This window comes from Argopecten irradians, chromosome 16 (assembly GCF_041381155.1).
Source record: "Argopecten irradians isolate NY chromosome 16, Ai_NY, whole genome shotgun sequence".
NCBI classification, from domain to species: domain Eukaryota; kingdom Metazoa; phylum Mollusca; class Bivalvia; order Pectinida; family Pectinidae; genus Argopecten; species Argopecten irradians.
The window spans coordinates 20,325,309-20,338,703 of NC_091149.1; the positions used below are offsets into that span (position 1 = coordinate 20,325,309).

General features: G+C 35.7%; 1 protein-coding gene across 3 annotated transcripts in view; it reads right to left on the reverse strand.

The window, feature by feature from the left end:
• LOC138310556 (prolow-density lipoprotein receptor-related protein 1-like) overlaps positions 1–11,879 on the reverse strand; it is a 121,193-nt gene extending 109,314 nt beyond the window's left edge. For all 3 annotated transcript variants that reach the window (XM_069251826.1, XM_069251825.1, XM_069251824.1), the window contains exon 1: positions 11,652–11,879. In XM_069251826.1, the coding sequence (XP_069107927.1) occupies positions 11,652–11,751 (100 nt within the window). In that variant the 5' untranslated portion in view covers positions 11,752–11,879. The remainder of the gene's footprint in view (positions 1–11,651) is intronic.
• Between the last annotated feature and the right edge of the window lie 1,516 nt (positions 11,880–13,395).

Below are 13,395 nucleotides of genomic sequence, written 5' to 3' on the forward strand. Positions count from 1 at the left end.
AATTCTAATTAGAACATTATACATCCAGTGTTTACAAGTGATCTATTTTTGACTCATTGTTAAAAGACTCAACCTCCAATTTCAAAACAAGATGAAGACAATCTGGATGAAATTTAAATATTTAAGATATTTTATCATACAGTTACAGCCCATCATGATTTACAGCCTTAATTCTCAGTCATTTTAATTAAACAGTAACTGATCTACAGTGACTCCACACCAAACATATTTCATATCTAACACAAGTGTCGCCCAACGTTAACCCCCAAAGACACATTTAGACTCTTCTAAATCAAAAAATAGACCGGTCCATTATGAAATTTCAAGGGTAAATGAGTTAATTCTCTATGGTGTTCCAATTGCAAAGGATTTGTCGGTAAATGATTATTTGTCTATGACGAGATCATTTCTAATCCGACATGTTTAGATTGTTGTGTATAATCAGAACAAGGCGGAGAACCTCCAGACAAGAACCCTTAAGAAATACATAATTAATACTCAAAACACTACATAACTTATCCAAAATTTTAAAAACTTTTGATTGAATCCTCTTTGGAAGTCCAAATTTAAAACCTGGTAAAATCTGGATCAATTACCTCTAAGCCTTAGACTTTTTACTGAAGGATGTATAACTTCTGGATTGATGGTAGAAAATGAAGTTCTAGTCAAGTGCTCTCCTCGCAAATGAAATTTTCAAATACATCTGCTATACATTTTTATTTACTCAAAATACAATAAAATTGAAAACAAACACACGTCAACTTGTTGTATACTTGTATGAGTTTAATCGTTCTGACTTAAGCCCAAGTTACACAGTTTTATCTCCTGGCCTGGACACATCACACACACCATATGCAGTCTATAAAAGTGGTAGTTCATGTTTCTATATATATATACTATAGTGCTCAGCATTAAGAAAGTGGGATGACTGGTTTGTCAGTATAATGTGATCAGATAAGGTGTGCTGTCTACTTTCTTTGGCAGTTTGCTTCAATGAGATAGCACTATAAAATTGTCCAAAGTCACATTATCACAAGGAGACACAACACCAATATACCACAGCCTCCAAAAACATGCTATCACAAGGAGACACAACATCAATATACCACAGCCTCCCTAAACACACTATCACAAGGAGACACAAAATCAATATACCACAGCCTCCCTAAACACACTACCACAAGAAGACACAATAATAACATACCACAGCCTTCCAAAACACACTATCACAAGGAGAAACAACATCAATATACCACAGCCTCCCAAAACATACTATCACAAGGAGATACAACATCCATATACCACAGCCTCCCAACACACTATCACAAGGAGACACAACATCAATATACCACAGCCTCCCGAAACACACTATCACAAGAAGACACAACAATAACATACCACAGCCTCCCAAAACACACTATCACAAGGAGAAACAACATCAATATACCACAGCCTCCCAAAACATACTATCACAAGGAGATACAACATCCATATACCACAGCCTCCCAACACACTATCACAAGGAGACACAACATCAATATACCACAGCCTCCCGAAACACACTATCACAAGGAGACACAACAATAACATACCACAGCCTCCCAAAACACACTATCACAAGGAGAAACAACATCAATATACCACAGCCTCCCAAAACATACTATCACAAGGAGATACAACATCCATATACCACAGCCTCCCGAAACACACTATCACAAGGAGACAGAACATCAATATACCACAGCCTCCCGAAACACACTATCACAAGGAGACATAACTCTAGCATACCACAGCCTCCCGAAACACACTATCACAAGGAGACATAACACTAGCATACCACAGCCTCCCAAAACATACAGACATTCACACACACACAATACATCAGACCTTACACGATCTTAGTAGCCATTGATATGATATGAAGTCTAAACAATCTATTAACCAACCTTATATATATGAAACTTACAAAGGTATCAAAGTAACATGAAGACGAGAATCACCACAGGATTAAAGAAGACTGGAGTGTCTGTGTTCGACCATTAACTCTGCTTTGTGTACGACAGAGCTGACCTACCTACCTGAAGTTTATAGTCTATATGTATGTTATTTACCTGACATGCGATCATCATGGCCATTCAGATGGGATCACATTTATCTCATATTTCTATGTTGGCATCACCCTAAATAAAGCTCTTACTTCAATTACAAAATCTTTTTTCTGTTTTTTTTACATCTGGATTTTAGTTAATATGAGTTCCCCTTTTGTAGAATGGGGTTATATCACTTCAATTGTGTCAGCTTCAACTCTGATTAATGTTATATAGTGCATGTGTTGAAATGTTCCTATATCCATAACAACTGTGCTCATGTTGAGTTTTAACTGTAATAGTTGCTATGTGTGTATGGGCAATCATTTATAGTGAAAACATAGAATTTGGATCATTTTAACAGGCCCACTTGATTAAAATGTACTTGATTTGAGTTAGGCTTGTATTTGAGTTAGGCTTCCAAATGAGATTCACTGATTTCAAACATACCGAGTCAAACATGTTTATAAAGACCACCAAAGGGACCATGTGGTCTTTATACAAAGGGAAATGTGCGGATATTGACCATTTGGGACCCTAAGAAAGTGACCTTATTTAGGGAATGGTGTTTATACAGAGGTGGTCGCTAGGATTTTACTGTATGGTTTGTATCTTCTGTATTCGACCCAATAAGTGCCCTGGGCTTAAAAATTCAAAATAAATAAGGAAGCGCTTAATAGAACCACAATGGGACTAGCCTTCCATGGAAATAATGTACAAAGTTAGCAAAAAATCATTTTGCAAAAGAAATAAAAAAAGAAGTCCACTGTTTTCATATTTTCAGCCTGAATTTAATTAAAGGTTTAATGATATTGAGGCCTAAGACACCTACAGGTATGGGCACTTATTGGGTGGAATATTGTATATCAGGACTTCAGTGTATATACAGTACTAGTACTAACTAAAAATTGATTTATTTGATCAAATGGTTGTCTTCTCAATTAATTTGATATTTAGGAAATTTAAGTGTGATTAAAAATTTGAAGAAGAAAAAAAAAATCCTTACACTATTTTACTGGTCAATAAATATACGGCTAATTCACAATGACATAACACTTGCATACTGTTTGAAGTTTTGCACCATAAAATAACACAAAACTCGAGTAATTATCATTAAACAATGCAGGTTTAATAATCCAGCAGGTCTAGCATCCTCGTAAACTGAACATCAACGTCGGAAGGAAATAACGACAATCCCAAGTACTCCCTGTAATACTGTGTTTCACACAATGTATTTATATGCATGCCATTGAAACACAGAAATGACCATGATGACTGTATTTCAATCAATGTCACAGGAAGTTTCCATTGTGCAGCATCATTTACACAGGAAATGAATTTGTAACACAAATTTATTACCATGTTTATGCATCTGGGGAAACGCTACGACCTTAACTCAATCTATTTCTCAGTCTGAATACGTTCACCACGGTTCTGCATATTTCCATATACCCATAAAGCTTATTGCAGACCAATCTTTGTTCTTCCCTTAAGATTGATATGATTTTGTTTGACAAATGTACAAAATAAAAATATCTATAAATCATATTGTTGTAAACATCAAAGCCACCAGCTCTATTGAATTATTCATTCTCAGTATGATATATACAGATTCAATAGAAGACAGCAATTGATTCAGAAATAGAAAATTATAGGTTTATCAATATGAAGTTAGATTCAGTGATCAGAAGACACTCTTAGACTCTTATAATCAAAGCCCTCCTGATATCTCTAGATCACAATACAAGACCTTAAGCCTTCACTTTATTCTTTGCAATATACATTGTATTTAAAACAAAATATGAAGCTGTTGGGTACATATGTACTAATCAAACATTGGTTGGTGATTTTTCTCCTGGTGCCCCGAGATACTGCTACCTACACCTAGTACATTTATCCCTACAGTATATAATATATTATTCCTGTACAATTTGTTTGATTGTTTTACATCCTATTAACAGTCTGAGTCAATCAAGGATGTACTTGTTTTAAGTAGGTTGACGAAATCCAGAGTACCCAGAGAAAAACACATACCTACCTAGTTGTATGATCAGTACCACACAACAGCTGGACATGGAATTTGAACTTGAAACTCAAAGTTCAGGGCTATACACAATATGTATATGTATATCGTGGTAATATGTTTGAACACCTTATGGTAACGATTCGGCCACCAAAGGGGAAGGCCCCAGGCCACCAAAGGGGAGGCGCCGACCATGTACAATAAAACCAACTTTTACAATTAAAATCAAAAGAAGATCTTGTCATTTCTAAACAAATGGAGTTCAAAATTGTATAGTGCGTGTCTCCATTATCAAATAGCCGACAAGGAACCTCTCCGCTAATAAAAGCATCTGCAGCAGCTAGGTGTACAATCAACATAAAACTCTGGAAGAAAAATTGTACTGAACAAGAGCACCGACCCATACAGGCAGGCAGTGTTATACATTAAAGTATTGATATTTTGTTGCAAATTCTCATTCTGTGTGAAAATGAAATATTCTGACAAAACATTAAATCTTATATTTTACCCAATGAACGCCCAATCCATGTTCGTAAAACTCAAAAGTCTGCATACAAGAACAAGACGGGACATGACGGAATGGGACAGAATTATGCGACAGGACGGAGTCATCAGAACAAGCACGGCTATCCCTATATGCCCCGGAAATCATCATCATCATTTTATGGTAATGAGGCTTAACAAATCTGATATTAAGAAATCTTATATAATCCAGCAGTATGATGCCTTTTATATAAACCTCCTGTTATCCATCCTTTGCTAGGCAGTACGAACTGGCAGGAAGTGACCACATGTACAGGAGACAGGAAGTGATTAAAAGAGACAGGAAGTGACCATAGGAGACAGGAAGTGACCACAGGAGAATTCTTTAGACCTTAACAGAGATGAGACATCACGGAGACAAAATATCTTGATGTGTTGTCACGGAGACAAAATGTCTTGCTGGGCTGTCTCGAGAGACATGATGTCTTGTTGTGTTGTCTTTGAGAAAAAATGTGTTATTGTGTTGTCATGGAGACAAAATATCTTGCTGTGTTGTCACTTAGACGAAATGTCTTAAGTTGTCTTTAAGAAAAAATGTCTTATTGTGTTATCATGCAGACGAATTGTCTTGCTGTGTTTGGAGACAAAATATCTTGCTGTGTTGTCACGGAGACAAAATATCTTGCTGTGTTGTCATTGAGACGAAATGTCTTTCTTTGTTGTCTCAGAGACAAAATATCTCACTGTGTTGTCTCGCAGACGAAACGTCTAGCTATGTTGTCTTCATGGGAGTGCTCAGTCTATCGTTAGAGAGATCCCCTACCCAGGTAACAGTGACCGTCATCATTAACCCTCAATTGTCAACATGGCGGCTATAGGCAGCTGGGGGCAATTCACTGAACACTGATTTTTATATTAGACAGTCAATATTCAAAGTTAAAGTAATTTCCAACGGGATACACTTAGTCTAACTACTAGAAAACAGTTAAACCTCGCAAAATCAAACTTGATTTGAAGACCCGTTTACATTTAAGTGTTTTGTTGGTGCTGATTTCAAAACTATTTTTTTATTACTCTATTGTTTTTAAACCTTAAGTATTTTAGGAGTACTTTATCTTTTGGTTTGGAACATTTATCTGTAGTGAAGACATCTTTTTTTTTTTTGGAACAATGATTCCACATTTGTATCAAACAATATTTTTTTGACACAACAAACTTTTCAATATTTTTCATAACTTTATCCTTCCTTTCATTCTTATCTACAAATTGTATTCATGTCTATCCTAAACAGATCAAATTTGAGATATATATGTTGTAAAAATAAGTTTCATCTTTCTGATTACAAGATGGCAGCCATCTATATTACACAAACTTAATTAAAGTAAAATTATACAAAAGTTTGAAAAATAAAATGATTTTTTTACAAATCAGGGACAGATTTCTGCATATAATTATTGAAAACAAGAAAATAAGTTCCTACATGTTGCCATTTTGCATTTAACAATTTCTTAAAAGAAGATTGAAAAGCAGCAACTGAGAAAAAACTCTACAGCGAAAATGTCACAAATGGAGCTAGGCCTTCGGGGAGCTGTGTCTGGTTTTCTGATTCAATAGATATGCTTCTGGAAGGGCATGCAGACATGCTTCACGAGAGATTCCCTCAAAGATTTGTCTAACTGACGATGTCAAGATCAACATTTGTCAGCTGCAATATCCAACCAGTAATGTTAGCTATTCCGAAATTTCAAAACTAGAACTGTTTGAAAGGTAAAAATGGCCCTGGAACCAACGTGACAGGGTGGACAGGAGCAATACAATTTTAATGTCCCATTTCATGGTTTGGCAAAATCACAACACCAAGATAAATGCAGACATTATAAAATTTGCCAGTCCAATGGACATGTCCGGCAAAATTTGACTCGGAACGCCTATTAGAAAATGTGGTCCGAACCGACGCCAGCAATTATTGAGAACCAGAAGTCAGTAGAAATGGCGTCTCTGAAGTATTATGCAGGTGCCGAACCGGGCAAAAACATAAACTGCATAAGATGATCATGAAAACGGCTGCCTGGATTAATAGCAAGGAGTTACATTTACTTCAAAAGTTCACATTAATGTTCGGTCCAGCAAAATCTTGTTCAGTCTATCTTACTCACCGTCCTTGCCGGTCCGAATGTCCAGCCATTTTTTTCAACTTTCGCGATGTCTGTAAATGTAACTGGGTTAACTTACATGACGTCGCCAGCGCGCGAGTATTCTGCATGTGCTGTGAGAGATTGAGTGTGCCAAGTGAATGAGTTAGGGGACGCATGTGTGAAAGCCGATCTACCCTTTACATCTACCCTTTCCAGTCACTCTGACCAGACCAGCAAAGCCAAAGTACCTGGTTCCCTGGTAATTAAGTGTCATACACTTAAATTTATTTTATTCATGTCTGCTTATATATATTCAATGATATTGTCATACAACAATTATTATGTTATATATATGTTATTTGCAGACTCCTTCCTAGAGTCCTGAATGAATATAAAACTGAACCTTGAGACGTTTAATTATATCTGACAACGGCTACATAAATATCATTGTTAGCAGGGGTTACTGTTCTATACGTTTCCTTCATGAACATTATTCTAGCAAAAATGCATCAATGATATTTCAGTAATTGCAACCATGACCTTCCAACCTGGAAGGCAATAGAAAGAATAGACTCTTGTTAATGAGGATCAAAAGTAATTTAAGTGTCATACAGGTAAAAACTATTTTTAGTTACAGTGATGTTCCAAAACATTTTCTAAGCAGAATTTTGCAGCAGTTCTATACAAATCAAATCTTAGTTGCATGTCAAGTTATCAATTTTATAATATGTTAATTAAAATAAACCATCAATAATGACAGATTGTGACAGCAGTTTTATCCATTCATACACACATGAATGACACTCTGCTGCGTTCATTCATTCATGAACTACAGACTACATATTAACATATCTACTGGTATATATGTTTGATTGGGCCTTCTCCAAGTGGTGCAAAAGGTATCAAGGCCTTGAAATATAGGAGACATAGATAAAATACTCATAATAATAACTGATTTGATTCAATTAAGAGAGGTCACTTGATTTATAAAGATCACTAATCATTATATTTAATATCAGGTCATTACGACAGCAGGTGATATTACAGTTTAATTACAGGTGAGACAACGAGGTCAGGTGTGTCACCTAAATTACAATAAGACAACTAGTGGACCTTGACCTAAATTGAATTAGCATCATTATAACAACAGTTCCCATCAACCTTTTAAATGACAACATTTATAAAACAATAATGTACACGTGATCTTTATCTGAGAGCCAGACATAACTATATCTTCTACACGATATAAACTACTTCAGGTGCGTGAAATGTCATAAGGTTTATTTATAGTTATATGAGTAAAAATCCCGAGATTTTATCTGACAACAATAGAGGGTTTGTTATAACGTTAAATATCACAGACCGTTTTATCAATTGTATAAACTGCTGAATCACTGAACTTTGTACCTGTAAGAAATTCCTTAATAACATTCCAAATTTAGTATCTAATTAAGGTGTTATTGGTAATATTTACAAATTTTAGACAGCATCAAATCTACTGTCATGTCATAATAAGCATCCTTGGCTGTGATGAGGCTGTGAAGGCTACAGAGATAACCACACTTACTATATATCCTTGGTTTATTTAATTACAAACAAATAATACAAAACACAATTTACACCCAAGAGACAAACAGAACATGTTATTCTCTCTCGCAGTAATTACATAACCTTTGGAAAGTGTACTGGAAAGAACTCAGGAGTAAAGTGATGGCAGTACGGAAAGTATATACTGGAACTATGGAGGAAAGTGATGGAGCCAAATTTAGTATCTTTGTCTTGACGATAAAAGCTTGTAGGTCTACAATTAACTTGTATCACTGTCAGGGCGACAAAATACTTTCCACCAGGGTTCCATCGTAACGGCATACATCACACAAGTTCTTTTTTAAAACAGAGATTTAAAATTTGAAACATGTTTTATAAGTAATGTTTATATGGAAAATATCTCATTCACCTTCCTTAGTTTCTGATTTACTTTAAAACTGACATAATTAATACAAGCCTTCAAGATCTTGACGGCAGTTCCATTGTATCTGTATTACATACTATACAGACCACGGAATTGATTCCAGAAAAGGCAATAGGTGTACATGTACCAGTGATAATTTGCTTGCCAAGGAGACAGAGAAATGACTGCTCTCAGACGAGCTTTTCTTCAATCTACCAACCAACAACATGAAATGGTTATTTTATCACAAAGCATTGATCTTTCACACAATACATCAACAGCATTTTGTTCTTCATCAAATTTTAATATGCCAGCTACTAACGGTGTGAAAGCACGTCTCTTTCAATGTTCCCAAGTTGAAGCTAACACTGGTGAGGTTAAAGTTGTATGACCTAAAAATTTGATCAGACAGTGTCGTTTATGGGCATGCAAAGCTGATCAGAAGATGTAGAAAAGCCAGAGTACACAGAGGAAAACTTCAAACCTATGGTCAGATCATATATAACTGGCTACAGATTCATGAAACAATCTTAGACTCAAGTTTAGACTTAGCCAATCAGAAATGACATAACTTTTGTAACATCATCTTTGATTGGTTAAGTCTTAACTTAAGACTTAAGTTTGTTTCATGATCTGGAGGCCAAGAATCTACCTCACTTCAAACACAGCTAAACTAAGTGGGTTTATAGAGGTAGAATGTTGTGCCACAACTTGGCTACAGTGGACCAGAGTTAGAGGGCTATATTTATTGAATCCAGAACACCTTAACCACTAAGCCACAACCTCCCCTTGTTACAAACTCGATCACTTTAAACCTTTATGTAACAGTACATGTTTCTTCTTAAAGATGTTATTTCCTAAAGCAGAAGGCATTTCTTCTAGCTCTTTGATAATCTTCTGATAGAACATAAATTTGCCACAAATATCCCTCAACAATCCGGCAGGTCATTTATTACACTTAAGGGGGTATGCTACCATTCAGAACATTAGACTTAAGGGGGTATGCTACCATTCAGAACATTAGACTTAAGGGGGTATGCTACCATTCAGAACATTAGACTTAAGGGGGTATGCTACCATTCAGAACATTAGACTTAAGGGGGTATGCTACGTACCATTCAGAACATTAGACTTAAGGGGGTATGCTACCATTCAGAACATTAGACTTAAGGGGGTATGCTACCATTCAGAACATTAGACTTAAGGAGGTATGCTTCCCTTCAGAAAAGGATCCACATGAGTAACTATTACTGACACCTTTAATACTCTATTACACAGTTAACAACGTCAATTTTTCAGTAAATCCTCTTTTTTTCTGGTCTTTTACTTAAATTACTGAAAATATCATTCTCCATGACGAACTGCTAATTAGAAAGTTTAAAGCAATTAGACACAATGCTCTCAATGCTCTTGAAGTGGTGTCTGAATATTTTGACAGCTAGCTATAGAAATCAAAGAGCTTCCAAAAAAGGAGGATCTGGTAAATACACTAAAGAGTGAATTGACCAACTACTATATATCACAATGAACCTGTAATTCCAATGGGGAATTTAACTTATAAGCCAACATCTATGGTCAGATATATTGTTTAAGCCAGTATAGGTTATTTTGTTCAAATCTGCTATGCAGAACGTGAGCAGGCCTATTTTAGGAGGGGGTAGTCAATTGGAGAAGTATGAGATCTGGGTGTGTATCTTTGAAAGGCCTTTGTCAAAAGTTCTTTGTTTAGAAATAGCAAACCATATCTTTATTATGGTACAATAGTTCTTGACCCAGTTCTACTTTGAATAAACATTTTACGCTTGATAAAATATGAATTTGCAAAAAAAAAAACATTTTAAAAGCAATGGAAAATTAAATAAAATATTTGACAAACCAATGCAGTATGTTTTGTAGTACTAGTAGCCAAGTTATTGTTATGAAACTAGAATCTTAATCAGGCTACTGACTCTAAATTTCTTCAGGAAGACAAATTAAAGAAAATAAATGAAGTCTTCAAGTTTTATAATGATTGGTAAGTTATCGTTTATTGAGATGATAGTGGTACATAAATGTGAAAGTATAATATAAATAAAAGAAACTGCTTGCGTTAGGTAACCCTTGGGATGGGTCCAAAGTTAGACGCAGTAGACAGACTTCTACACTACTCCAAGTAGGTCACATTCTACAGGTGTTCACAGGTGAAATACAGGTACACAAAATATTTACAATCAGTCTCAAGTGCCTCAGTGCAAAGGGCATCCTTACAAACAACATTTTCATTGAATAAATGGTTGTGAAAAAAATGACAACAAATGTTATTCATGATATAATAAGTTGGTTATCATGTGACAAGCCCAGTCCGCCATTTTATCCGGCACCAGACAGGTGTATACACTGCAGTGACAGGTGTATGTAACTCCAAAATCTCTAAATATCTCCTTAATTCTCCTGAGTAGTCGACTTAAGTAAAATACCGTTACATACTAATTACCCCCTAATTGGATAAGTTACGTCACTTAGCGCCCGATTGTACAGGTGTAAATAGCCCCCCTACAAATTATATCGCACACCTGTACAGAGACTGTCGTGATGACGGAATATTCGGATTCTTCTCAAACTTTATTTACACTAATCGGACTTAAAGGATTATAACAGGCCCGTTCGGTATGGCTATGACAAGTTGAGAAAAGCTAAATCGGCGCAAAATTGACGAGTAAATATCTGTAAAGTTTGTTCAAAGTCACTCAACCAAAAGCAAAATCGAAAATTAGTTAGAGAGGGGTCATTTCCGGGGCGCCGAAGGGAGTTCCCACACAACTCACAAACGGTGACCTTCTCGCCTTTTCCTTGTGTGCCTGCAATAACAATTTTATTTCAACACGAACGAATGAAATAACTGTGCTGCATATAATTCGGGACATATATCACGACGAAATGTCAACACGAGTTGTCAAACCGTCCCTGAACGTCCCCTGTTAAGTAAACCTTACCTTGAGCCGAGTACGGTGACAATGCTAGCAGACCGCATACCACTAAGAAATACAAGGATTTAGTGCCGATCGGCCTGCCTCTCCTGACCACCCTCCGCATCTTCGGCGGATTTAGTCCTCCGAACGTTTATAATAAATCACCACAACTTAGTACATACAGAAACACTACCGTAACAACACATTTGAGTAAAATCCACTGTGAGAAGCCATGTGCACATCCGACGTGTTCCGCGGTTTACATAGAAATACGGGAAATCTCTCGTTCAGTCAATGAAAACAGGAGAAATATCGTGACGTCACACCGCGCGGCTAAATTTAGCGCATAGCAGAGGATCCCCTGCTCTATCAAGGTAGCTTCCCTTGAAACGCGTTTAATGGAACTAAAATGATTTAATGTTATGTAAAAGTTGTATTCATATCAGACAAAGCAAGGGATCAAGGGCGATTTAAGATAGAATGATAAAGAATTTCACAAGACACTAAGAAAAATAATGACTCAATCTATCAAAGCGCGAATTACTTTCACACCAGGAGAAGAACATTATTTTCCAGGTGTATCCTAGGATTCTTATGTGTCCAGCTGTTTACATGTTTCTTAACGGCTTTATACAGTCGTTGTTACGTGTAAATTCCCCATGTGTATACTTTCATACATGTATAATACACGCTTATAAAATGTTAAAGTCTGATTCCGAAAGACGGTCAGATGTTGCGAGGTATTATATCTACATATATGCATCTGCTAATCAAAACGGAATGATGGTAGATTTGGATAAAAAAAAATACTGGCGGCTTCTGATTGAAAATCTTTTCATTTAATTCATGGTATTCATTTTATTTTTTGTTAATTTGAAATAATTCAGGTCCAACCCCCTCCGTCCATGCAATTTCTCCCTCCTAGTATACTTACGTGTACTTAAGTGTATTCTTTTAAACATGATACTTTTGTATCAACAAAAAGTTTAAACATTATATCATGGTTTGATGTGATTAGTTTTCCCAATTGATGTTATTTAATATGATTTTTGAAAGTATCAAAATGAGCAATTTTCACCTGGTTTTTCGAAAATCAGGCATTCAAAACCGGAAGTGCATTTTGTTTTATTAACATATAAGTTAAAATATTATTTTTTCTTTCCAAAATCGTACTCAAACCATCTGAAAATTACTTAACTTTTATAACATATCAAAGTTATTCTGCTGTATTTAACTATTTAAGAGTTTATCTAAAAACCCCTAGGGACATAGAGAGGTACATCTGCCTATCGTAAAATTGGCGAAGTTGCCAATCTCTATGTATATATGTTTCTGCGTGTACGGTGTTCGCTTTTTTATCGTTTACTAGTAATCCAAGGACGTTGACTCAAAATGAAAAAAAAGTGTATTTTGTCTAATTGATTTCCCAAACGACAACCTTCGATGCATCATTCAAATAAATATATAGATGCAAGTCGATTATATATTATATCTATGGTCGACAACCATATTTGTCTTCAAATACTGTCAAACTTATTTTCAAACTACACTTACTGTACTAAAGGCACTGGTGGTGTTACGCAAGGAGATCCAATGTATCTATGGCTATCGGTATTGCGTACTTTCTAATAATTTACTATCATTTTCCGGTTTGGGTTTTCTGTTAATGTATGCAAATATTGTACACGACTAAAATCGAATTGGGGCCCAAAACTTCTACATTCCTGTTTAATCCTATCATTCCGACATGGTGTTCTTTTTTTACCTT